This window comes from Aedes aegypti, chromosome 3, assembly GCF_002204515.2.
Source record: "Aedes aegypti strain LVP_AGWG chromosome 3, AaegL5.0 Primary Assembly, whole genome shotgun sequence".
In the NCBI taxonomy this organism is placed as follows: Eukaryota; Metazoa; Arthropoda; class Insecta; order Diptera; family Culicidae; genus Aedes; species Aedes aegypti.
Window position 1 is genome coordinate 68,658,315 of NC_035109.1, and position 27,808 is coordinate 68,686,122.

At 37.8% G+C, this 27,808-nt stretch overlaps 1 protein-coding gene across 3 annotated transcripts in view; it reads left to right on the forward strand.

The window, feature by feature from the left end:
• The window catches only part of LOC5567522, a 39,508-nt gene extending 11,989 nt beyond the window's left edge, over positions 1-27,519 (forward strand). For 2 of the 3 annotated variants that reach the window (XM_021854814.1, XM_021854815.1), the window contains 6 exons: positions 8,592-8,748; positions 8,816-11,410; positions 25,160-26,338; positions 26,489-26,827; positions 26,900-26,990; positions 27,047-27,519. In XM_021854814.1, the coding sequence (XP_021710506.1) occupies positions 8,592-8,748; positions 8,816-11,410; positions 25,160-26,338; positions 26,489-26,827; positions 26,900-26,990; positions 27,047-27,159 (4,474 nt within the window). In that variant the 3' untranslated portion in view covers positions 27,160-27,519. The remainder of the gene's footprint in view (positions 1-8,591; positions 8,749-8,815; positions 11,411-25,159; positions 26,339-26,488; positions 26,828-26,899; positions 26,991-27,046) is intronic. The other variant, XR_002502630.1, reaches the window with a different exon arrangement.
• Positions 27,520-27,808: the final 289 nt, after the last annotated feature.

Here is a 27,808-nt window from a genome sequence, read left to right on the forward strand (position 1 = left end):
TAAGGAAGGCCCCTGAAGGTATGCTGATTCTTTTTCAGCTATGCCAGGGCAACACCAAGTGATTTTCTTTAATTCGCAATCGTTAGACGATTTATGCACAATCATCGCCAGTACAAATTTCAATGACGGCCTACTTCGCCTTATATGCTGCATATACTGTCGTGTTCAGCATAATATTGTCCCATGATTTCTGGATCTCCTGTTCTTTTTTTCTCTTAGGATGAGCCTGGTACTTTAGATATGTTCCGCTTGATATGATAAAGTGTCACTTTGATGAGTTCTAATGTTCAGAGTGAATAAGTTGCGATACGTTTGCCATGTGTGGCGGCACAATCACAAAAAAATGTCGCCTGAAATAAATGAGAGTGACCTGTATTGTTAATATAATTTATTTGGCTTGCAAGGACATCGACTGTGATAATTATATTTAATTTGTTTTATTGGCATATCAGTCTATTTTGCTCGAAGTAGAAGGAAGCATGGAGAAGACAGTAATGAGTACTAGATGGATAGGCGCCGTTAAGGAACGGCGAGAGAAGAGGGCGTATACCATATGAGATGCTCAATGGACCGATGCACGAGTTCAATATTTCTAGCGTAACATTTGAAAAGGGCCTAACTGCAAAATGTAAACAAACTTGATTATTCATTATTCGTATCATTTTTTACGTAAATTACTCCTACATACTCTTACGGGCATGCAAAATGCATTATTAATGGTAATTTTATTCAAATTTAAAAGGGCCTATCTGAAAATGATAAAACTAAGAGGGCCTAACTGGTCATAAAAGGGCCTAACTGAAAATGTCCATCAAAATCAGATTGGCCCTTCCGTGCATTTTTAATTTTCCTCCATATTTTTCAATATTTGGCCATTGTATAGTGTTTTTCTCACATAATGGAACCTAGTGAAATATTTGAAAAGAGTCTATCAGCATAACGTAAAAATTGAAAAATTCTCGATTGAAGATTCTGTAACATATTGATTGTTACTATTTTAAACTCATTGCTATCTAATAGTTTTAAACTTTTGTTCGACACTCATAGTCTATTACTGGGCCACGTAACGTTTTAAATCTAACATAACATAAAAACTAGTAAAAAATGTTGAATTCAAACATCATCGGCAGATAGGCCCTTTTACGAGTCTTCAAACCAGTTAGGCCCTTTCAATTAGGCTCTTTCATTGAACATGGTTTCAGTTAGGCCCCTCCAGTTAGGCCCTTTTATTTAACGTAGTTCCAGTTAGGCCCTCTTGGAATTTGTTAATTTTTTTGATTATTGAATAGATTTTCAAAGTTTTAGAACAAAATCAATCGATTATGTGAGAAAATCAACATTGAATATTGAAAATTCTTTATTGAAGATTCAGTATTATATTGATTATTCATATTTCAAACCCTTTCTCCTATTTACTAGTTTTATACTTGTGTTCGACACTCATAATAGTCTACTAGGTGGCCCATAACGTTTTAAATCTTAAATAACAAAACAACTCGTGAAAATGGTTGAATTCAAACATCATCGGCAGATAGGCCCTTTTACGAGACTGCAAACCAGTTAGGCCCTTTCAGTTAGGCCCTTTGCTTGAACATAATTTCAGTAAGGCCCCTCCAGTTAGGCCCCTCCAGTTAGGCCCCTCCAGTTAGGCCCTTTTATTAAACTTAGTTCCAGTTAGGCCCTCTTGGAATTTGTTAATTTTATTGATTATTGAAGTGATTTTCAAAGTTTTAGAACAAAATCAATCGATTAGGTATGTGAGAAAATCAACATTGATTAACAAAAATTCTTTATTGAAGATTCAGTACTATATTGATTCCTATTTCAAGCCCATTCTCTTTTTTACTAGTTTTATCATAATCTTAATGCGAAGTTAGTTGAAAAACTGATTTTTTATCCTGACAAAAAAAAATCAATTACATAAAAAAATTTGAATAATTTTTATTTGTTGCCTCTAGTTGTGGATCGAGTTCCAAAAGTCGCGATTTTCACAAAAACAAATTCGTTTGTTTTTGTAACAGCCCTGCAAGAATTCATCTTATACTTCTCCTTGGCATTACGTCCTCACTGGGACAGAGCCTGCTTCTAAGCTTTGTGTTCAATGAGTACTTCCACAGTTATAAACTGAGAGCTTTCTTTGACAAGTTGCCATTTTCGCATTCGTATATCGTGTGACAAGTACGCAGGTACTCTATATTCAGGAAAGTAAAGGAATTTTCCATTACGAAAAAACCTGGACCGAGCCATTCTGAAGGTATCTGAGTTCCATTCCCACTCAGATACCTTCAGAATGGCTTTGCTTTGTAGCCGCGGACTTAAACTGCTCGGCTAAGGAAGGCCCTCAAGTATAAAACAAGTAAAAAAGTGAATGGGTTTGAAATAGATATAATCAATAAGGTACTGAACCTTCAACCGAGAATATCCAACATTTAGCTATTACATTGTTTTTCTCTCGCTTTATTTTATTTAAGAACTATGAAAATCACAATAAGCAATAAAATCAACAAATTCCAAGAGGGCCTAACTGGAACTATGTTTAATAAAAGGGCCTAACTGGAGGGGCCTAACAGAAACCATGTCCAATCGAAGGGCCTAACTGAAAGGGCCTTACTGGTTTGAAGATTCATTAAAGGGCCTATCTGCTGATGATATTTGAATGCAACCATTTTCACGAGTCGTTATGCTATTTGCGATTACTAACGTTCTGGGCCACGTAATAAACCATAATGAGTGTCTAACACAAGTATAAAACTAGTAAAAAAAAGTGAATGGGTTTGAAATATCAATAATCAATATGTTGCTGATTTTGTATAGAATAGTTTCCAATATTTAGCTTGTATGATATTGTGTTGTTTTCTCACATAATCATTAAATGTTGTCGAAGAATTATGCAAATCACTTCAATAATCAATAAAATTAGCAAATTCAAAAAGGGCCTAACTGGTTTGAAAATTCGTAAAAGGGCCTATCTGCGGATGATGTTTGAATTGAACTATTTTTACAAGTTGTTGTGCTATTTGAAATTCAAATCGTTGTGAGCCACGTAATAGACCATTATAAGTGTCGAACACAAGGGATTATCCTAAAAATAAAGTCCATCAATTGGGGCCTCCTCCAATGGGGGGATGTACGAAAATGTGACAGTGCATGAATAGGGTATTGGAAAAGCGTGACAGAGGAGGTAGAAGGGTTCTAGAAATCCCGAAAAACGTATGAAACTAGTAAAAAGCGAATGGGTTTGAAATAGGAATAATCAATATGGTACTGAATCTTCAACCGAAAATTTCCAATATTTAGCTATTATAAGGTGTTTTTTCACATATTCGCTAAATTTTGTTCAAGATTTATGCAAACCAATTCAAAAATCAATAAAATTAGCAAAATATAAAAGGGCCTAACTGAAACCATGTTTAATCAAAGGGCCTAACTGAAAGGGCCTAACTGGTTTGAAGATTCATAAAAGGGCCTATCTGCCGATGATGTTTGAATTCAACAATTTTTACGAGTTGTTGTGTTATTTGAGATTAGAAACATAATGGGCCACGCAACAGACTTTAATGGGTGTCGAACACAGGTATGAAACTAGTAAAAATGCGAATGGGTTTAAAACAGGAATTATAAATATGGTACGGAATCTTCAATTGAGAATTTCTCAATGTTTACGTTTAGCAGATAGGCCCTTTTCAAATGTTACGCTAGATTTGACGTTTGAGCGGTGCCGTTGTATTTACGTGACCAAGGTGGTTATCACGCTCAATGGTATGGGTGCCCTAGTGTAGATGTGGTTGTGAACCTTAGAGGAAAACAATATGCACTCTGTCTCGAAAAACACCCAGAATCCGAGTGTAAATTTTTCAAATTGTATAATATTTCCATATGCATTTTGATGAGTCTGGAAAGCGTGCAAGGAAAACAAAAACAAACTGTGTATGACGAGTGTTCATGTGTTCAAATGTCACTAAGCTCTACCATAGGGCTGAAAATCTCCTTAATAAAAATAATAATAATAATAACTAAGCTCTATATCTCTTGCCGTTCCCCTACCGGATCTATCAATCTAGTATTCACTGCTTTCTTCTCCATGCAGCCTCTTACTTCGAGCAAAATAAACCGATATGCCGGTAAAACAAATTAAATACAATCAATTTGGTGTTAGTCCAATACAGTCAACTTTCGTTCGTTGCACTAAACCTGTAGCCCACTTATGTCGTTTTCGTTTTTAGGAACTGGGTCGGTGATCAACCCATAAACAAACAAACGTCAAGCAAATTGTAGTTCGGTCGAACCTGAATCGGGTTGGGGTTGAAACTGTGATTCAGAACGGGATGCGCCAGTTCCAACCTGGGTTCAAAAACGAATTCGATATTAGTGAAAGACTTTCGCTAATCGGGCTGAGTTTCGAGCTGTCAAATAACGTAGAACAAAAGAAAAACAGAGCTACCAACATTGATAAATTGCGTGTAGTGTCAGAAAATAACGTTTGCCTTCGTTTTAAGTGGGCTATAGCCCAACTAACGGGAGCCCAATTAAAAGTAGCCCACTTAAAGATAGTGCAACGAACGAAATTCGACTGTACTGGTACTAGACATTTTAAGAGGACTGAAGAATTTAGATTCCACCAAAGGATCAGGGCCAGATGGAATCCCACCTGTTCAACTGAAAAAACAATTTACTGACAGCACCATTATTTTGGCTATTCTACATATCACTTGAAAAGGCAGATTTCCAAAAGAATGGATAAGGTCATTTCTCATGTCCATCTACAAGTCTGGTAAAAAAATTATGTTCTAAATGATCGTGGAATTGCTATTATGTCATCCATTCCTAAACTGAATCAATTAATCAATTAAAAATAAAGATGTGTTTAGCCAAACAAAACATAGAATAACGAATGTACAACATGGTTTCTTTAAAGGTCGTTCTACCTTTCGGAATTTGTAAATTACACTTCGAATGCAATGGATAGAGGAAACCACGTTGAAACACTTTACATCGACTTTAGTAAGGCATTTGACAAATTACACATTCCTTTGTGGATGTTCAAGCTCCATAAAATGGGAAATGCAATGAGAATGGTCAACTGGATTGAATCATGTGGTAGAGTCTTGATTAACATTCGTTATAAACTACTTTATGTCTTCCCGATCGACATCCTTCCGAATGCCTAGTGATGCTTTCAGGCAGTCGCTCTTATACCTCGGACGAGGATAGTTCGTTTGCTCCGCAGCGCGCGTGGCTTTTAGATTCATTATACATTGTGGTCGTTACCACAAATCATATTTAATATTTCGCCAACAAATAGTAAGATTTGAGGGGAAAAAGTCTAAACTTGTTTACGTTACATCAGGAGTTCCCCAAGGTTCACATTTAGGTCCATTGTTATTCATATTGTTAGCTAACGATATTTCATATGTGCTTAAACATCATCAAATTATTATTTATGCTAACGATGTGAGTTTCATTTCATATAGAAATTGATAAATAATGTAGCAAAAGCTTCCTTTAATAAATTTCAAAAAATGTTATCTAATTAAATAAGCATTTTATACACCACTGATTACTGTCTGTCTAAGAGGTTTAAGATATCAAACGGTTAAGAAGTGCAATAAGATTGGAGATTTAGGTTTATAATAGATTCTAAACTTACCTTTACTGACCATTATTAACCCGTATAGGCCTGAGTGAAAGCAAAAATACTAAAACCCTTACCACTCAGCGAATACTTAACGGATTCAAATAATTTTTTGTCAGTATACTGGCCCACATATCTAGTTTCTAGAAGTGGCCAGAGGAACTCGGGAATACCCATGTAGCCGGAGTTATTGCGGTGGGTTACTGGGTCAAGTCGGGTAGAAAAAGGCGATTTTTTGGGACATGCAAAGTTATCTTTGTTTATTTCCAATTGCAATCATTTTAATTTGCAGAAATCAGTAAGATCGGATATTCTACATTATAAATAAATAGTTTTGCACCGTTTAGAGTGTACCAGATGCGGCCACTCGGATTTAATTCCCTGAAAAACCGGCTCTAGATTTGTTAGGTATTAAACCGTTTTAATTCACTATAAGTGTAGATCGAACATAATAGTTCACTAAAATGCGTTCCCATAAGCTTGACACATATGTAAAGATACAAATTGTGCACTTTATCATAAATTTGAGGCATCTTGGGGACCCGAAAATGGTCATTTATAGGATCAATCAAATGCAGTTGACATAATTATTCAATTTAATCGATTATCAGAAGGTTCACGCTGATGCGTTTTTCTTAAAACTCCTTGATATAGTGGCCACATAATGGCCGGTTCTGGAAATTATCAGTGACTTGAAAATTGCCTATCTCCAGGGGTACAGAAGAACAGAACCCTTGTCACCCGACCTGACCCAGTGATCCACTGCAATAACTCCGGCCACATGAACATTTCCGAAATCCTTTGACCACTTTTAGAAACTAGATATGTGTGCCAGTGTACTGACAAAAAATAATTTAAATCCGTTGAGTACTCGCTAAGCGGTGAGATTTTTAGTAATTTTTCTTTCACTCAGGCCTATACGGGTTAACTAACCTTACCTTTAAATACTATTATCCAAAAAGCAACCAATTTGTTGAGTTTTATTAGGCGTTTTAGTCACATTTTTCGGGATGAAGAACTGAACCCATTTTAGAAACTAAGTAAGCCATGTTTTTTGTGAATAAATCGGGCGGGAAAGCAGACCCGAAGAGAAATGAATCGAAGCAACCTAGGCCAAGGTGGTTCGTAGTAATCTTGACGAAAATGCTAATTTTCGACCCATTCATACGATTTAGGCCTACTTTGTATGGAAATCCGAAATCTGGCACAGAATTCTTGTAGGTCGAATATTAGTGCTTTTCCCCTAGCAGCTCAGATTCATGGATGGTTGATCTCGACCTGGTGCATACGGATCTGCGCAAACCGATGAACACAACAACTCCAGGTGGGTGTCGGTATTCATTGGTCATCACGGACGACTTCACACGATATTCTTTGGTGTATTTTCTGCGATGCAAATCAGAAGCGACCAAATATAACAGGCAGCACGTGCGAGAGATGAAGACCACGATCGGCAGACCAAAATCGAAAAATGTTTTGGTCGCCAAGAGGACATTCAGCGCCATCCATACGCCGCAGCAGAACGGAGAGTCGGAACGAAAGAATCAATCATCAGTCTAGATGGGAAGATACCTGTTATTTGATGCCAAGACTCAACCAAGGACCAAGGACCTAACGGGGACCGAAGTAATCCAAGGGTTACCAAACTGGCTCTCAGGAGGAGGTATGCCTGCTGAAGCGTAGTCTCTACGGGCTGAAACAAGCGGGCGTATCTGGAACCAGAAGTTATCGGATAAACTGAAGCAGTTAGGATACAAGCAATCCGAAGCAGATCCTTGTCTCTGCATCTGGAAGGTCGATGGAAGAATGTCGTTCGTTTTACTGTATGTCGATGATCTGCACGTAGCAAGTAAGGACAATGATGAATACGAGTGGGTCGCTACCTGTCGAAAATTTTCAAGCTAACGAGCCTAGGAGACGATAACAAGTACCTATGCATTCAAGTGGAGAGGGCAATTTCTTTTGGAATCAATCGGCATACATCCGTAAGATGGTCGAAGCAAAGCCATCAAAAATACCCATGGACCCTGATATTGCGATTGCGGCGGCCATGCTGAGGCGCAAGGTAAGCGCAAGCCCTCTGAAGCCGATTGAGTCGAAGCAAAGAGAACCTTGCGGTTCATTACTGCGATGGCTCTTCTGAAGTAGCAGCTCGGATCTGGTGATCTTGAAGGTATCGTCCATGCCGACTGGGCCGATGACAAGGTTGACCGCAAATCCAACTCCGGGTACATATCCAAGCTGGGCTGCAAGGAAACAGCAATGCGTCAGTTTGTCTTCAACGGAAGTGGAGTACGTAACCCTCTCGGAGGCTAGTCAGGAACTTGTATGGATAATGATGCAGATGCACGATGTCAGTGAAGATGTCGTAAAACCCGTGATGATGAACGAAGACAACAAAAGTTGCATCGCCATGCTGTCCTCCACAGGAGCAAGTCGACGAAAGAAACACATCGATACTCGATTCAACTTTGTGGAGAAATTGATATCATCCGACGTCATGGAAGTTTGCTATTGTTCAACTGAATCGATGATCGCGAATTTTTTGACGAAACCACTGGCAAGGATCAAACTTGATCGATTCTGTTCCCTGATTGATCTGAAGCTTTTCGACGTTGAGGAAACTATAATATGTTATAGAAGAGTGAAGTGATTCAGTTATGATTTGAATGTTTGTTTAAAAAGAGAGTCTATCGTATGAAAAACATCTTTAAAAACACCATCCATTGGAGCATCCATTGATGGTTGGGTTATTCTAGTTTGCTCATTGTTCTCTTATGATGTATGATAGTTCAGTCATTGCAAAAAGCTTTACTGTCAGCTTGGCTCTCAATTCCGAAAGTACTATAGCAATATTGAAATCATTTAATTCGCGATACCTATCATGATATAATACTGATTGTTAACGCCACCTCTTCAATTCTCGCGCAATCATATTTTCTTTCTATATTCCTTCCAGAGAACCGATTCGATTGTCAGACATTGACAATCTGCTCGAGGATAGCATATTCAACTCATCCAATGGAGCCAAACTTGCAGAGTATCTCAAGAAGAAGCGGGGAGGTGCAGGCCGTGTTCGGTTGCACAACATTTTCGAACAAGTGGCAGCCAATATGGTATGAAATCTATTCACAAACAAAATCTCCGGTTTCAGATTCTGACACCTTCCTAATATCATTTTAGCCGAAACCCACCTTCAACTTTGACATGGACTCATCCGAACCGAATCCGCTGCCGGAATCGCCTCAAGTAGCTGATCAACCAGCCTCATCGCAAGCGGATCCGATTGCGACTACTAGTGCAGCACCGGTGCAAAATGGAAACGTTCCGGTCGAAGTAATGGCTTCAGCTCCTAACACTGAACCTCCCGCGGTAGTCAACGTTGTTAATTTGAGAGCGGCATCACCAATACCCTTTGGCAAATCTCCTAGTGCTAAGGCAGACCTTGGCCGGCAAGCGTTGCTCAACCAATACCACAGAACCAACACGGCCAAATGTGAGTTGCTCAAGCAGATCACATCGAGCACACCCAAACCGGATACTAATGGTACCTTGAGTCGTATATCCGCCTTCACGACATCGATATCGCCAATCATTGAGAGTAACGCGTCACCCGCCGAGGCATCACAGCCAGCTGTAGCACCACAACCGGTGGCCAATCCGATTCCATTATCCTCAATCTTACCCAATGAATCGATCGTTCCAGCAACACAGAATGTCTTAGCACCTTGTTCACAAGCTCCTCCGCCAAGCACTCCACAGAAAGTAGTTATCATTGGCACACCGGTAGAACCTGGCCCGGACGCTCCCGATATGATAATACCGGAAACTCCTAGTCCTGTTAAAGTACCTAACGAGTCTCCCAAAGTTGCGCATCATATACAACCTCGAAAGCTGACTGATACCTTCAACAAACTGCATACCGATATGGCAAACGCTTCCAACGATAATGAAAACATGACATCCGATGAGAGTGGACCAATAGAAGAGGAACAGCCACCGGTATCAAGTGTATCTCATCAAAACGGCGAGGCAAGCATCATGCGAAAGAGTATTCTCAAGGATGCTGATGCATCTTCCCAAAACAGACGTGTTTCGCTTCGTGTATCCTTCTCCCAACAATTGGTTCAGGAACGGGAGATTTCACCGGCACCTTCCATACCCGAAGCCCACTACTCCAGTTCATCCGATGATGATAGTTCGAATTCGAGTGATGACGACTACCAAGTCGTAGACGAGGTGTACAGCGATGACGGAGCGGAATGCGATCCCAAGGAGATCCAGGAAAATTATAAAGAACTAGTTGGAGCCACTGAGAAGCAAGTGTTCGACATCCCCGAGCGGCCACCATCGCCACTAATCAATGTAGTCGACGAAGCTCCTATGCGGTGGTACGAAACAACGATCTCTCGGCAACAAGAACATGATCGAAACAATGGCGGCTTGGCCCCTCCTGCAACGTGTGCCAAAGAAAACAAAACCAATCTACAGCTGGTGGATATCATAACCGATTGGGATGAGGAAGATGACGAGGAAGAGGAGGAACAAGAGGAGAATCAAAAGGAACAATCACAGTCTCCGGAAAAAGTACTACCACCTATTGAGATACCTGAAACGCAGCTGTTAACCCAACAGACAAACGAGACCATCTGCGAGACAATGGACATAAGCAACGTGGAAGACTCGGCAGATCGATTGGTAGAACTTCCTCCTCCTCCTGTAAGTTTCAACGGAACCGCTCAGGACCCACACGGTTCACCAGAGCGGCCACTTACGCCACCGTCACAGTTCACCGATTCTGCCAAACGACGCTTCCTAAGAGAGAACGAAGACGCGCTCATATCCCGGTTGCAGAACGAACTTCCAGCTTCACAACAGGAACCATCTCCCGATATGGATGATAAGGTGTCAGAATCTCTGGCAGAGGCAATTCAGTCGTTCCGTGAGCAGCCGAAGACAACAGCCGTCGTTGTCGAACATAGGAAAACAATAATTCCAACGAAAAGAGGTCGTCGCCCAAAACCCAGCGATCCGGCCACCACAACCTATTTTGAGACTGTCGAAAAAACTTTCGTTAAGCCAAAACCCCCCTCTAAGAAATCGACTGGGTTCAAACCTCTAACAACTGCACAAAAACGGAAACTGTATGCCAGCACGAAACATCCTCAATCACCGGAGCATTCAAAAGGGAAATCAGTAGAACCGAAGACAGTTGCCCTTAAAACATTCAACATTGTACTAAGAAGGATCGAAATAGGTAAATATCTGCAGATTTTGTCCGACGCCGATCGGGCGACCATAGAAGGTATCGCCGAACGTAAAGCCAAACCAAAACCCAATTTGAAAAATTATAAGGAGATTTCTGAAAAGGTCAGGACAGCCCCTGCAGGCAATGATCAGCAGCAAACATCCGACGCGTCCAATCGCTCACTAGAGGGTGTTCCTGGCGCAGCTTCAGATAGTAACGAACCAAACTTCGCTGGCTTCTCCGAGAATGAAAACGTCCATCCGGAACCACCTCCTGCGCTTGAGAATGTACTCTTGCGCGTTGCGAACGAGCCTACTAAAACCAACGCTGTTCGCCGTAAGGTTGGTAGACCGCAAAAGAGTAAGCAGAGTGCAAAAAATATCATCAAGGTGAATGAACAACCAGCAACTGGCGAGAGCGGCGAAAACAGTTCGGAAATAAGACTGACCACCAGCGAGGAAAATGCACAACAAGTGCGGATATCGGAAGCGACGGAACCACAATCGGAATCCGAGCACCGAACAGAGGAGGTAAGTTCAGAATGCAGTGTTTATCTACAAATTCGTTTGGTATATCGTTTTAGGAATATTTAACTGGCGACGGAAGGTAGGACTATGAATGAAGGAATTATTTAGCTCTTAGAAATGAGGGATTTTTTTAGATTTTAGCGTTTTGCTAACACTAACTTAACTACAATGGCCCAACTTCGTACAGGGCATTGTTTTCACATGAATTTAGTAAAAAACTATTGAATAAAATATTGAATTTAAAATACTTTACTCATATTAAAGGTCATAGGTGTCATCTATTATTTGACATTCATAAAATGTCTCCAATTCCATTTATCTTTGGATTAATGAAAAACTATTGAATTTGTTTCTAAAATTCGCCAAATCCCATGTTCGTACGGGTCTACCACAAAAGGCCGAATCACAGAAGGCTGAAAACACAAAAGGCCGAAACATACAAAAGACCGAATCACATAAGGCCGAATCACATAAGGCCGAATCACAGAAGGCCGAATCACAGAAGGCCGAATCACAGAAGGCCAAATCACAAAAGGCCGAATCACAAAAGGTCGAATCACAGAAGGCTGAAGCTGAATCACAGAAGGCCGAATCACAAAAACATTCAGTACATTTTTCTACAATATTATGAGCATTTTTACAGTAGGGTAAGGCGGGACAAGATGCACAAGTAACATTACTAGCTGAATAACAGTTTGTTCAGCTAAAATATCGTTAGTGTTTTTTGGGTTTGTCAGCTGGTCTATTCTTAGCTTACACACCCAAAAAAAATTCTATAATTGGAGCTGTTGTATTTTGTACAACATAAGTGTAGAAACCTCGTGAAAACTGGAAGGTTATACCACAGACAAACAGACGTCACACTCTCATCATTGTCCATCGACCACCTTTTTAACGGTCGATTCAAAAATATGTTAGGTGGCCAATCCGCCACCCGCAGCGCTTGCTTCGTTTGTGTTCGTGTTTGACATTTACACACTACCGCCATCTGTTGGCCCGTCGGCCAAACACGCTGATTTGAGCATTGGGCGTACATGTCCTCGTGACTATGATTTTGATCGAGATTTGTTCTAAGTGTTACGTCTGTTTGTCTGTGGTTATACAGTGCCTGTTCGATTTTGGCAACATGCCAAAAAAATTCATGTTGCCTAAATTGAACCGTTTCAAAATTTAACGGTTGTTTTTATTATATCTTTTATCACCGTAACAGTAATTAAATTTACCTATTTTGAATATGTTAAGCCTTAAGAAGGCCCACAGAAACATTGAGATTGACAAGATTTGTGACTGATAATGATTCATTTTTTCGTGTACATGGATTTCCGTGTCGCCAAATTGAAGCCGAGTCAGAATCGAACGGGCAGTGTACGATGAAAAATATTCTTAGTAAACTTAGTATTCTCATGATCACTCAAACACTTGTTATACCCTATCTCAGCAATCATTATCCTGCTTGTTTCGTGAAAGACTATGTTGGCATTATCCCGGGCAAACGCTTGCTGTCCGAACTCGCTATCGCTCGTCGGACCTAAAAATTGAAAAACATCCTCTGTTTGCATTATTCCGGGCATTGTTTGCATTATACCGGGGATTTGCTGTTTGCATAACACCGAATAGATGCTATACGGCCTTCTGCCGCCTCAGTTCCTTTATCCTCAATGCGGCCTCGCCGCATGTAAATTTTGCGCTGTTTACTGACATGACTGCATTTAACAAAGCATGGACTTGTTCTTGTTATATCCAAGCTTCATTCTTTAGGTTTGTAACTTTAACTCGGCCTTCTGTGATTCGGCCTTGTGTGATTCGGCCTTCTGTGATTAGGCCTTCTGTGATTCGGCCTTTTGTGATTCGGCCTTCTGTGCATTCGGCCTTTTGTGGTAGGCTAGAATGTATTCGGCCTTTTGTGATTCGGCCTTCTGTGATTCAGCCTTTTGTGATTCGGCCTTTTGTGATAATCCCGTTCGTACATCTATCAAAATTTGAACATATCTCGATTACTTTTTCAAATCGACGTAAGTAACTTCCAAACGGTTTTGAGAAAATTAATTCAGAACAATCACAACCTGTCTTCTAAAACTGTTTTAAAATGAATCACCTTTTTAACATTTTTTCGACGTGTACATTGCTCAAATTTTGCATACAATGAGCTCGCGTTCAAAAACTATGGAGTTCCTTTTATTTCACACAAGAATTTTATGACAAAATGATAAGCCGTTTCATTCAGTTACTTGCGACGTTTTTCTACCAGTGTAAAATCGACTCAAGTTGTGTTTTGTTTTGATTCGTGGTTAAGTCACTTTGTCTCTCCATACAGCGGGGCGGCGAAAGTAGTGGTTAGGTTGCGAAAGTTGAAAATCTTACTTTCGTCGTTTTGTAAATTGGAAATTAAACGTTCTAAAAGTGAAAAATCGAGTTGGTTCAGAGCGAAACGTGTAGAATTTTGTCTGCGAAACACGTAGGATCGATAAAGTAAGTTTGTTTACTTTTTTGACTTGAGTCTATATGAATAAGTTTTCGAGATATAACATTCAAAACTGAATTTGAATGCTCTAATTGTTTGCTCAAGTCCTTTAATACGTTGATCAGACATAGTAGAGTACATTTGGACAATTTATAAGCGGACATATATAAACTTAAGGTAAAATTACGAGAAATACCACATGCAGAAAAAACTATTTTGATATCAATTATATTCAGAATCATTTCAACCAGAGGCTCGTCCACGTTTGAATCCATGGGTAGGACAAATGTTGGCAAATATTTTTTGCACAGTGAAGCTAAGAAAAAATCAACCCTATGGAATCCCAGCCTGGAAATTTAAAGGGGAAATTTATTTGAGGGGCTCAAACGCAAATTGGTGTAAGTGACATTTTGGTCGGGTTTGGGTTGAATTTTTACTGTTTCCAAGCGTTCCAACGATATATTCAGGTAACTTTTCCGCTGCACAGAAGAAATAACGTAATTCTGAGAATACTGGCTTGTTTTTTTTGACTCCCATACAGTTTGTATAGAATGAAAATTTCCTGAAAACTTCAAAGTAGATTTTATCAGAACTACACGCAGAGAAAACAGACCTTTTTGTTTCAAAAATAAATATTATTGAAATATTTTTTAAAAATTTTAATTATTTTTGTTGAATACAAATAATAAATTTTGTTGATCCAAAAATGTTGTTTTTACACCAAACTGATGGGAACATAAGTTGCGTAGATTCAATAAAATATTTTTTTGATTGTTGGCATAATCTGTTTCGTTTTCAAAAAAGTTTTTTGGTTTCAAAAAATTCTATTACTTACACACATACATATTTATTATATGAGTGTGTATTAGGGTGCGGCTTATTTTTCAAAAGTTCTCAAAACCAAAAATTCGTATGCTCTACTGAATTCTAATCACATTAAAAAAGTAACCTCAAAATCTGAGCCAAAAATATTAAAATTTAGAGGTGGCGCAAGCGTCTTGAAGGCAAATTTTCAGGTTATGAAAAATGACTTTCAGTTAAGTAAACATAACTTTGTTATTTTTCAACCGATTTTAAAACTTTTAGCATCAATACCTTCAAAATTAAATTTATAAAAACTCTATAGAACATCAAATTTGTCTAAAATCAAAAATAGTTTTAGTTACAAGTAATTTATTCAAATTTTTTCCTTATTTTTCTAAACATTTCAATTTTGTTTGACCATAACTTCATGAATACTCAACCGATTCCAAATCTTTTTACATGATTTTAAAGCTAATTCAATTTGTTTCAAACCTTTCATACATCACATTTCACTAAAAAAATGTCTTGACCAAGTTTTTCATCAAAAACTGAACAAAAACATGATTTTTTAACGAAAAATGCCAGTTTATTGTATTTTTTTGCCAGTTAAATATTATCTCTGAAGCTGAAACTGGTTTTTCTCATTTGTTCATCGATTGTGAATGACTTTGAAACAATTTTTAAATAATTCCGCAACAAAATTATATTTGCGTATGTGAAAATATGTATGCACAATTAAACTCGTAATTAAGGCAAGATGCTTTATAAATTTAAGTTTAATAGAAAAAATGCAATTTCCGGCGAAAAAACTTAAATAATCAATAAAAATTTGATTTTTTCATTCAAAAATCATGTTTTTGGGTAGTTTTTGTTGAATAACTAAGTCAAAACCATTTTTTAGAAAAATGTGTTGTATGAACAATTTAAAAACAAATAAATTTGCTTCAAAAACATGAAAAAAGATTCGGAATCGATTGAGTAGTTATGAAGTTATGGTCAAACAAAAATGATTTTTTAGTAAAATGAGGAAAAATTTGGATAAAAGTATTTTTAACTAAGACTAGTTTTGATTTTAGACAAATTTTATGTTCTACAAAGTTTTTACAAATTCAATTTTGAAGGTATTTATGCTAAAAGTTTTAAAATCGGTTGAAAAATTACAAAGTTATGTTTATTTCACTGACGGTCATTTTTCATGACTTGAAAATTCACCTTCAAGACGCTTGCGCCACCTCTAAATGTTAATATTTTTGGCTCATATTTTGAGGTTTCTCTTTCAATGTGATTAGATTTCAGTAGAGCATACGAATTTTTGGTTTTGAGAACTTTTGAAAAATAAGCCGCACCCTAGTGTGTATGTTTTGTTTTCGCTATTATGTACGCACGGCTTGTCAGACGCCATTTCCATGATTTCAAACAAAACTCAAAATGGATTCAACAGAAGAAGTTTTGGTTATGGAAGTTGAGGAAGTTAAAGACGGTGATTTTTTTGCTGAGTTTTGGACTCTCTGAAGAAATTATCAATTGTCTTCTGGGTAAGAAATTGTCTTGTTTCCATGTAACTATCTGATAACCAACTTATACGCATTGTTCGATTGTTTCTCTCTAAAAAATCAATACTATTTTGAAATTCTGAAAATCCTGGAACGGAAGGAAATTGAAGAATTGATACCGCCGCCATTTCTGGTTGACCGGACGAATTGCATGCATAGATTGAATGTTTGGAGAATTTCACCAGGTATAAATAAACGGATGAAATGTTTTAAAAAAAGGAATGATAATTGTATTTTTCTATGTATCATAAGATTTCCACAGATTGTTATTCAACCGCATCACCAGTGGTAAGAGAAAGTAATTCTGAATCCATCACTCGTGAACGGTGCACTGCAAATTACTTGCTGACTGCGTCTACAAAATGCAGAAATGGCTAGAGTAATGTTATTAATCAGAATTCATAGGAAGGCAATAACTCATCTGGTAATTATTTCTAAATCAGATGTAAATAAAACCCAAATGGAGAGAAAATAGTCTTTTTATTTATGATCATTTCAAATGAAATAAAAAATGTGTTTCAACATAAAATACTGTATTAACAAATATATTTATTATGAATTCAAAAAAATAATTTTTGTTCGTGTTGACGACTGATTCTAGAAACAAAAAAATATTTTTTTGAAACAACAAGGTTTTGTTGTTGAATTCAAAAAAATATATTGTTAACCGAGAAATGATAATTTTTTCTGTTGATTTCAATACAGAATATTATTGATTTAAAAAATCATTTCTCTGCGTGTAGTTTTTTTTTTACTGACTCCTCTTTGTTTAATCCCCTCATTGTCATGCCAGTCGTTACCAGAAGACTAAGTGGCCGAAAAGAGACTAAACAAGAATCAAGAAAACATAACGAAACCTAATTAGAGCCATGAGATAAGAGTTTGATCTGAAATATCAGATAAAATGTTTAGATATATTTCCGGAAATTTCTAGAGGTGTTTGACGAATTTTCATAAAGAATTTCTCCAAGAATCTTGTTTTGGACACACCAAGAATTCACAACCTGCATTTACCCAAGGAGAAGCCCAAAAAGGGAATTCCTATAAGATATTTTCCAGTGAATAATCCATTTATTTCCCTGAGATATTCTGCAAGGTTTCCGGACATCTTCTAAATGTTTATCAAAAACTTCTCCAGGAATGCCGACAAGAATTATTAGGGATTTCCTATAAAACTGTCTATGGAAAATTATATAAGATTGCAACTGAAGATTTCTCTAAAAATACCTTTAGCAATTGCAAGGTTCTAAGGTTTCTGCAGAAATTGCTCCTGTTACAGTAATACTTTCAGATTGGAAGATATTTTGCTAGGAATGTTCCCAGGGAAATTATTCTGAAAAATAAATCCGTGAGGCACTTTTAAAGAAAATCCTAAAGTAATCTCATAGAAAACTAGTGGAAGCTTTGAAGTCACTCTGTATGGACAATGATCTCTGAAAAACGCCTGGACTCTTGAGGGAATTTTAGGGAGATTTCCTAGATAGTAGTCTAAGACAATCTAAAAAAAATCAATTGAATCTCGGGATACTATTTGGCAGGGTTTTTTAAAAGAATTTCACGAAAAACAATGGACAGAATTTCTATAGAAGCTTGTGTAGGAATGATCGCAGGGATTATTGTCTATGGTGGTATTAGCTGGTGTGGAAACTTAATTAAACTTTTAAAATTGCATGGGATTCTTGAAAGAATCCACAATCCACATGAACATGCGGAGGAGTTCTTGCAGGGTTTCTTAAAAAAAACCCTAATTTTTATTCAAAAACTCTGAAATTAACCTTCGAGGATTTCCTCAGGAGAAATTTTATAGAAATCTTAGGAAGATCTTCTAGAGTAATAACTGGAGAATTCATTTGAAAGATTAGTGAAAAAAATATCTGCTGGAAATTATAGGATAGTTTTGGAAAATAATACATGAGCAAATTACTGGAGGTAGTAGCAAAGACAAATTGTAGTAGCTTTGGAGTTCGAAAGCTTTTCCTGGAGAACATTCTTCTAGGCATCCTTTGAGAATTCTCTGAAAGAATTTCTGGGAAAACTGGTAGAGAAATCTCTAGAAGAATTCCTGGAGAGATCCCTGTAGGAGACCTGAAAAAAATTTAAATAAAATCTTTATGATAATTCCTTAAGCTTTTTCTCGGGAAATCTGAGACAAAATTCTTAAAGAGCCTGTTGAACTTAGTCTATGAAGGTTTCTCAGGAGTCTGTGAAATTTTGCATTAGGATTCAATGCAGAGATCCTTTTGTTAAAATAGAGACTTAAAAGACCTCCCATTAAACATATACTTTTCAGAGACTTGCATTAAAATAGAGACCAAGTCTCTAAAAAGAAACCTACTATAAGCTCTCTCTTCGGGATCATTAATTTGGGTTAATTTGTATTATTATTCAACAGACCAAACTGCTTGTACAATCAGTGAGGTTGTTCTAATTTCCTAGGTAACAAACTGATGAACAGCCAAATTTCTGTTAATTTATGTAGTTTTTTATTCTTTGCACTGAAGTGATCCTAAAAGCAAATATTTGCAAAAGAAACTGAAGATTTTTGAAAAATGTTTAATCGCACAAAAACTCCGTCAAATATTTCACTGGAACTTCTTCAACAAACCGGAAAAAAAGACCGTCAAGATGTGCTCTGAATATTTTTATGAATGATGCCTCAAATATCATCAGGAATTTGATCAAATATCATCAGGAATTTGATCAAATATCATCAGGAATTTGATCAAATCATTTTTCAGGAACTATCTGTGGGAGTTCTATAGGAATTGCCTTGTAAATAGTCAAGAAATTCTGCAATACTTCGATAGATTATATCAATAGTGATCGCACTCTCCGAAATCGGTAGCACCATCACACTCATGCTGTGTATAACACGATGGGATGAGTCTCAAAAGATTCCTACGCGAATCCTCTACAGGTTTTTCAGGGTGTCTGACATTGATTTATTCATAAAAACATTCAAATTCTCCTGGTATTGTTTCCCGATAACTCTCGCAGAAATTTGTTCAGAATTGTTTCCAGAGATTTATCAAAGCTGAAACGATTCTGTTCTTTTCCTTCCCTGATTCCTTCAGGAATTTCAGGGTTTGCTCCAAAAATACGCCCAGTAATTCTCTCAGGGTATAAATTATTACAGAACTGTCCACAGTTTTTTCATCGTATTCTTCTGATATTACCATAAGATACCATCCAAAGATTCCTACTGGAATTCTTTACTGACATTCTCACTAAAGTACATTTTAAGATCTTTAAAAAAATTCGTTTCGATTGTTTTCCAATAGATCCCACAAAAAATCATTCAGGGGTTCGTACTTTCCAGTAATTTTTCAAGCCGTTTTCACAGTTCTTTAAATTCGTCTGGGATTTTCTCAATTCCAAATATTCCAGCTACTCTTCCAGATTTTTTCACCGATTCCTCGAGTATTTACTCCAGAGATTTCGCCATGAGATGTTTAAAAAAAAATAATCATACAGTTAACTCTACCTTACTCGATATTGAAGGGACCATCGAGTTAGGGAGGTATCGAGTGACTGAAACCAATGCAACTGCGATCCAAGGGACTATCGAGTTAGCCATGAAAACCAACTTTTACTATGGTTCTCTAACTCGATATCGAGATACGGAATATCGAGTAAGGGAGAGTTAACTGTACATAAATTCATTCAGGATAAATTTGTCCGCTTATTCCTAATAAAGTTATTCAAGGAATTTCCTCCAATGATTTTGTTATGTTTTGTTCAGTGTGATCCCACTGGCAAATTCTTCTCGAGTAAGTTCTCAAATAAATTTTCCATTGATTCTTCTCAATGTTCATTTGTGGTTTGTACCAGTGCTACAATTATCTTCCAATAAATCCTCAGATTGTTTCTTTAAAACAAATCTCCAAAGATTGCATTCTAGTTGTTTAAGGGATTCCTCCAGAAAATCCAGCAGAATGTTATCCTAGGGCTTAGGCGATAGTTTTTTGTTCAACGAATATTCCAGCAATTTATACAGAGTGTACTCCAAGATTGATCAAGAGTAATAAAAGAGATCCCTCCAGGAGTTTATCAGGTATAGTCGCTCTATCACTAAACCGAAAAGCACCTTCTGCTTTTTTACTAGCGGTGCCTTTTCTGTACGTTCTGTACATAATGTCGAAAATATTGCACTGTATTGCACATCATCCGATGTGCTCTATACAGCGCAATACTTCGGACATTATGCTTAACGTACAAAAAAAAAATAGTCGAGAATTTCTCAGATTATTTCAGATATATTTCCTTGTCATTTCCTCCTTCTCCTTGATAACGAAATTAATCTAATTAATAAATAAATATAAATCTTCATGAAATTCTGATCCAGAATTTAGATGGAAATCCATTCCATATCTTCCACGCCAAAAGAATTTATGGTAAAATCTGTTGGAAGATTTTTTGGATAAATTCACTCTAAAACAAAGTTAGCATTCAGAGATGACTGACAATATCGATCATTCCTGTATGTCATAAAATTTATGAAACAGAAAAAGAAACTTGCGTAGGATTTTTCGGCATGTGTAAATATTACACAAATTATACTCCAGAAGAGCTTGATTTTGTGTGAGTCGTACTCAATTCTGTATAACTTTGTTTAGTGTGTCTACTCAGTATTTTCCCCAAGAAATTTCAGGAAGAATCTCTGGTGCATGTTCTGAACGAATTCTCTAGGAAGTTCTGCACGAAAATATTGGAAGTAATGCTAGGAAAATTCGTGGAAGAATTCCTGGATGACATTTCTAGGAAAATTCTTCGGAGGTATCTAACATCGGGAAACTTTAGGCAAAATACCTGGCGTAATGTAAGGGGACATCCCCATCAAAGGTGCCCTTCAGTGAAATGCCAGGTCGGATTATCTAGAAAGTCTTACAAAAAATTGATTGTTGTTGTGTGGTACCGTAAAGTGCCCTAATTCAGCGCATTGCCTAATTCCGCGCATTTCATACAAAATTATTTACATATGGAAATACACATCAATACTGCAGCAACTTTTAACGCCATTTGATGCTACTTTGATTTAGAATAAGTTTGAATCACAAATAAAAGCAAATAGAGCAATTTTTCGCGACGTAGAAAAATAATCAGTGGAGGCCCGTCTGAGTAGACGCCATTTTTTCAATTTCCTTAGCGTCCGTGCTAAGACTGTAGGACACAAACAAACGTGATTTCTATATTGAAAATGTTTCGTTATTTATGCAATATTCTATGAAACTACTTGCTACAGATGTGTTTCATGATGCTTCTATGAAATCTTATCAAATATTAGCATAATTATTGAGATTTATCCCAAAAAGTATTGCGCGGCATTAGGGCACGTCATTTTTCATAAGTCCCTAATTCAGCGCACTGCTATTTACAGAACAACAAACTAGTAAAACATGCTATATTGGTCTTCACAGCTGAATATTTATCTGAGGAAGTATTTTCATGCATAAATACGTTTCGCAAACAACCGGAATATCGGGAAAGCCTACTTACAGGAAAACTAGCGGCCATTCAGAAACCACGTGGTCATTCATGGTGGGAGGAAAAGTTTGTCCAAAACCAAGGTCCATAAACATTTGTTATTGCATGAACAGTGCAGAATACGAATATACAGACTTAAATTATTTTACAGGAATCCGTAAAATTCAACGTAATACCAACAGCTGAAAATTTCGGTGAAATAAATTAACGGAGTACGGTAATTTTTTACAGTTTTCGGTAAAATTTTACCGCAATCCGTTGAATTTCGACGTAATTACGGTGTTTTATTTTACCGGACTGATCAGCTGTTGAGATTGCGGTGAAATTCACGGATTACGGTAAAATAATTTAAGTGTGTAGCGGTAGTCGGGGCGATTTCGCCAAACCGCCTATTTTTTTGAAATTTCTTCTGGAATAACATGCAACCCCAAAGCTGACAAGGAAAAGGAAAAAATATCAACGTCTCCGCAGTCGCGAAACGTCCAAATGCTGAAAAAATTGAAAAGTATTGTTTGAATACAAATAAACTGAATAAACTGTTATAAAATCCTCAGTGTTCGGAGCAGTTTTTCCAAAGCTGCTGATAAATCTAAACACAAGACTATAGTTATTTCAAATGTCTGCAACTTTTTCTGGCATAAAATTTCACTTCAAAGGCTTTTTATGTTTCGGTGTGATGCAATCGCAATTGCATATTTGCTGGGATGTTCATGTGAGGGTTTGCGCATGATTGATACAAATACAGAGGAATAAGTAAAAAACTCAGCAATGACAGAATAAGAAGACCATCTTCGCGAGTCTCGTCTCAGGAAAAGACTATAACAAATGTTTATCCTTATTTCATGTGATAGTCAAAAAATTATAAAAAAGTCTGCGTTACGGATCATACAAAACTTTACTTTTTTTTCATACAAAAAGTGTTGTGGAGGGGGGTAGGGGGTTGAAAATGTTCAATTTCAGCGTTACGTAATGAATGGATGCTGCCTTATACAAAATTAATGTTAATTTGATTGTTTTGCAAGTGCGCGAAATTAGGCATTCTTCTGCGCGGAATATGGAAAAGCGTTAAAAAAATGTGCGGAATTAGGCAATTTCAACGAGTGAACTATTTCAAAAAAATCACAATTGTAACGTGTGAATACAGTCTAGTTTATATTTTTGCCATAATCTAAAATAGATTTGCTAGCGATCCACCCATAAAGCTTTTTTGTTGATGCAAGACTAATTTTTAATTAAGCATTTGAAATGTTTTATTCGTTAACTGCGCTGAATTACGGTACTTTACGGTATATTTCCTAATTGCTATTGGTTTTTTTCGGCTCCTGTTTAGTCTCTCTTTCCGGACATGTGGTCTCTGAAATTTCCGCTATCCATTCACTCAGTCGTTACAAGGCCTGGTAATCACGGCATTTACCAATCGGCTGTCGTCGAAGTCAGCTTGTTAACTTCCTACAAGCTGGAATTCTACTGGCGGCAGGTGATGAGAGATGATATGGGATAGTAATTCGTACTACGTAGGCGTAGGCGTCATTTAGATTGATGATCACTCTGAAGTTCTCGCACTCCAACTTATCGCTAATCTTCTACTCCTCTAAAAGCTGCTTTGTTTCCAATATTGTGCCTATTAACCTGTGCAAAAAAATCATCTTCTTCGCGTGTATCCTGATGATGTCAAAGGTGCGAGGCTTATGTTAAGCAAAAATAAAATAGTCATAATTGTTTGTTGTTCGAGTGCTTGTGTCATTGCGTCATTGATGTTTCGGTGCAATATTACAGTTGGATTCTAAACTTTCCTCAAAATGCGAGCTTGTTGGTTGGATTCTATTTATTCTTCTTCTTCTTTTTGACATTACACCATCAGTGGGACAGAGCCTGCTTCTCAGCTTAGTGTTCTTATGAGCACTTCTACAGTTGTGAACTGAGAGTTTTCTTTACCAAAGTTGCCATTTTCGAACTCGTATATCGTGTGGCAGTTACGATGATTTTTTTTACTTAATTCTTTATTTAAAAGGCTCAAGCGCCCGAACGCATTACGGAGCCGAGAGTTACGATGATATTCTATGTCCACGGAAATCAACGAAATTTCCATTACGAAAAGATCTTGAACCGACCGGGAATCTAACCCTGACACCTTTAGCATAGCTTTGCTTGGCAGCCACTCATCCACTGCCTGCGCTCTTAGCACCGTTCAGGTGTTCATTGAAGTGCTGCTTCCACCTTTCGATCACCTCACGTGTATGTTGCAAGCATGAATTAGTTATAATCCTAGGGAAATCAAGAAAATGTACTTTACGAAAAGATCCTTGCCGGGAAATCGAGACTGTGGATCGAACCATTACACCTTCAGAATGGCTTTGCTTAATAGTCGCGCTCTTGTATTCTACCTAGTAGGCAAATTGAAACTATTCCAAATCATCCTTAATGCCAAATTGTTACCGTGCCAAAGAATTTCAAACAAATAAAGATATAAGGTACCGCGGGGCAAGTGGGTAAATGGGGTAAGTGAAAATAATTGGTATATTTAACTAAATATGTGAATTAACATTTAAAACTCATGCGTAAACCTTTGAGGACATTGATAACATTACGTTAGGCAATAGATTTCTGAGATTTTTCAGTCATTATTGCATAATAGAGCGAAAGATTGTTAACCTGACAAGTATCACTCCGTAACAAGTTGGCGGCGTGCAATCTTATTTTAATATTTTCAGCGAAAAAAAGTTGCGGAAAACAATTTTCTGTACCACTTCTAAGTTGTCCCTCCTAAACTGCAATAAAAAAAGTTTTAGAATTAATTCGACATAGACCTAAAAACAACTAAATTGAAACACCGTCAATTTTCTACTCACGTGGGGCAAGTGAAAAATTTCTCATCAGAGATTGAATTTGTGTTTTCTCTTTAGGTAGCTATAAGTATACAAGGATTGCAATTATCATAGAAAAACAGAACGTGCTGATAATTCAAGAAACACTATACCCAAAGCGTTAAAAGCTATTATCATGACCAAATCATCGAACTTCTCTAAAACAAAAAGGTTCTCAAATATTACGATATTAATATGTTTACTTCGGACAGCCGATTACAAGGAAGATTTTGATTGAAAAGTTCGAATATGAGAAAACGCACGGAAATCTCGTGGAATGTCTATGTAAAGCTAGTTCAAAACATAAAAAATGGGGTATAGGTGTATCTACATAAAAAAGTTTCTAAATACTTTATTGAATGCATTTCAACAAACATAACTGAACAGAAGAAAATTCAAGTGACAAAAATGTTTTTTTGTTCACATGTTACTTATGTTATTGTTCATTGAGACGCCTTAACAAATGTTAAAGGTAATAGAAATCGTGAATATAACTGTTAGTGCTATGCGAAATCCATTGCCCACTTGCCCCACGGTACCTTATGAGATAAGCGTACAAAACTAATAAATTTTACGATCTTTACAGGAACGGATGATCTCCCGACAATTACTTACTGCGAGTGATACAAGTGATGTTCAAGGCCGTGCGCAGAAACCAAAAAATCGAGGCCGAAAACGTAAAACCCCTGAGGCTCCAGAGCTGGATAGCGCTGAATTAGCAAACTCTGAAGCACCAGTGGAACCTTTGACATCGACGTCCAATAAAACCACTGCACCGGAAAGTGTTGGAAAAGCAAACGAGATTCACACTTCGGAAATTCCTAACAGATTGGAATCGACGTCCAACAGTAGCGGTACAGCGCCCAGTACGTTGACAAGCATTGAAGCGCAAGGATCGGAAACGTTGTTGACAAGCGCCAATGAGGTGCCCTCAAAAGCTAAAAAACTGCCCAAAACTAAACAGAAACCTGTTGCTGAGTTAAGAAACCCCACTGTTGAAGTATCGCCTGAAATTAACAATATTGCTATTGACGGATCCACATCATCTCTGACCTCGTCATCCGGCGACGATAATGCTTCTTCTGGAGGCAAAAATGATGGAGGAAATTTACCGTTGAAAAAACGTACTATAAGACAAGCTTCAAACGATGAACCACCGGCTCTGGAACCATTCGGTGGCGATAGATCCGTCGAAACCAGCGATAACGAACCACCAATCCTCGTACCCCATGATCCGGTTCCCAGTACTAGCAAACGATCAAGAAGAAAGAAAGCAGATAAACACGCGGAGAAGCATACAATGGAAAAACCCGAGAAAAAAGCCTGGTGGCAGTCGAGGTTTTATCGTGATCGGAATGACGAATTTGACAAAACATGGAAGCCAAAAAAGTCTCAGAAAGATAGCTACAATCAACATATTCGTAGTAAGAATCACCGAAAAGGAGCGAATAATACGGATGAATCCGATTCGGAGCCAGTGCGTCGCGGTAGCCGCCAGCGACGCATAGCAGAGTCAGTTCTACAGAAGAATCCGCACGTCAAATCGGTCTACGATAAACCCATCTACCGGGAAATGACATCGGAAGAGATGATGGAGCTGCAGTTGCAAGAGCAAAAACTCAGGAGAATGAAAGCGGCAGAAATGGCAGCTAGTAACAGCACAGTGCCGGATAAGCGTGTAAACCGGAAGCGCGCCCAGCAAGAACCGGCAGAACCAACCACGTCCAAGCGAAACCGACCCGATAATGAAGGAGTGGAGGGCTCGGTAAGTACCTTTTTTCAGACGTAAAGGTCGAATTCTGTTACGAGATTCCTCAAAAGTGGTGATCCTGTATATAAGTCACTTAATCGCTACCAGCTTTGCCGAATATTCAACATTCCCATTTCATAATACGCTTTCTTTTTCTTCCTCTAGCAACAACAGGAGGAAGTGCCAAGTACAGCCCTTGCTACGTGCCCCCTTCCCAATGCGGCCAATGTCAGTGCTGAATCAGCGCCCATGGACCGGTTGACGCAGGAGAAGATGGATACTTATGGATGGATCCAGAAGCTTATGGACGGAACCTTGAGGGGAGGTGCACGTATAGGCTGTTCGAGGAATCTCATGCAGTACACCTTGGACCATCTCGTCTTCAAGGAACACAACGGCATACAGTATTCATTTTACTCTGACACCCATAATGATAACTATGGCTTTTTAAGGTTTGCCCCTTCGGCAGTCAAAAAGCTCACAAAAACTTCGAACTTTCTACTTGTGAGTATCATGCTGAAATGGCTTATCACCCGGCATCAGTCCTGACCCCAATCTTTTCCGTTACACTTTCAGAAATTCCTTGTCATGGCTGGCAACCTTACCTTTCATCTAAATGGTACTAAGCTTTCAATCACGAGTGGTGACTTTTTAATGCTGCCAGAAAGTAAGATATTGTTTTCGAACTCCAAATGTCCTATTGATATATTTTATCCATTGCAGATTCCAAGTATGGCATTGAAAACGGTAAGGAAGTATCGCTCCTCTTCATGGTCAAAATGCTTTGCCAGCCACAGGATTGTACTGTACCGAGTCATGAGAATACCGCTGTTTGAATGTACTTTATTAAAATTTTCATTTTCATGGAATTTTAATAGTGTAAATTCCAAAAGCAGACTTCCATGACCTCAGTGTAGGACAACACTGTATAGCCATGTCGTGGTTCGGTGAGGGAGACACTAGATTTCGTACCTTTTTGTAAGTTATTTTATAGCGAAGCGTGTATTTTAATGTTATTTAGAGTCATTGTATAAAAATTAGGATACAGAAAATTTTTGTTTTTATAGTTAGCTCACTGCAGGAGCCGTGCAACAGTGCACTGTGTGCCACATTGGAGTCCAAGCAGGCAGTTGGAGCTAAAAACGATTGAATGTTTCCAAAATATACTTTTTTTTTCAATCCAGTGAACCATTTTATCTATTGGCTCACATGTACCAAGAAGAGTCTGTGGCACTACTTTATAACGTTAGTCATTGTTAACAGCGCTCTTCAAGATTATTGTCTCATTACTCACAACAATTTTATTACAACTGTATTGCCCCTATTCGCATTATTATCCCACGTTCTATGGAATTTCCTATATACATGGGACTGTTATGCGAATATGGGCATGTAAAGCCAAAGTTAAACGTGTGAGAGGAAAACAGAGCCCTCAAGCTTCTTGGTACAGTGGTCTTCAGGATTAACATATCGAGATAGAATAAA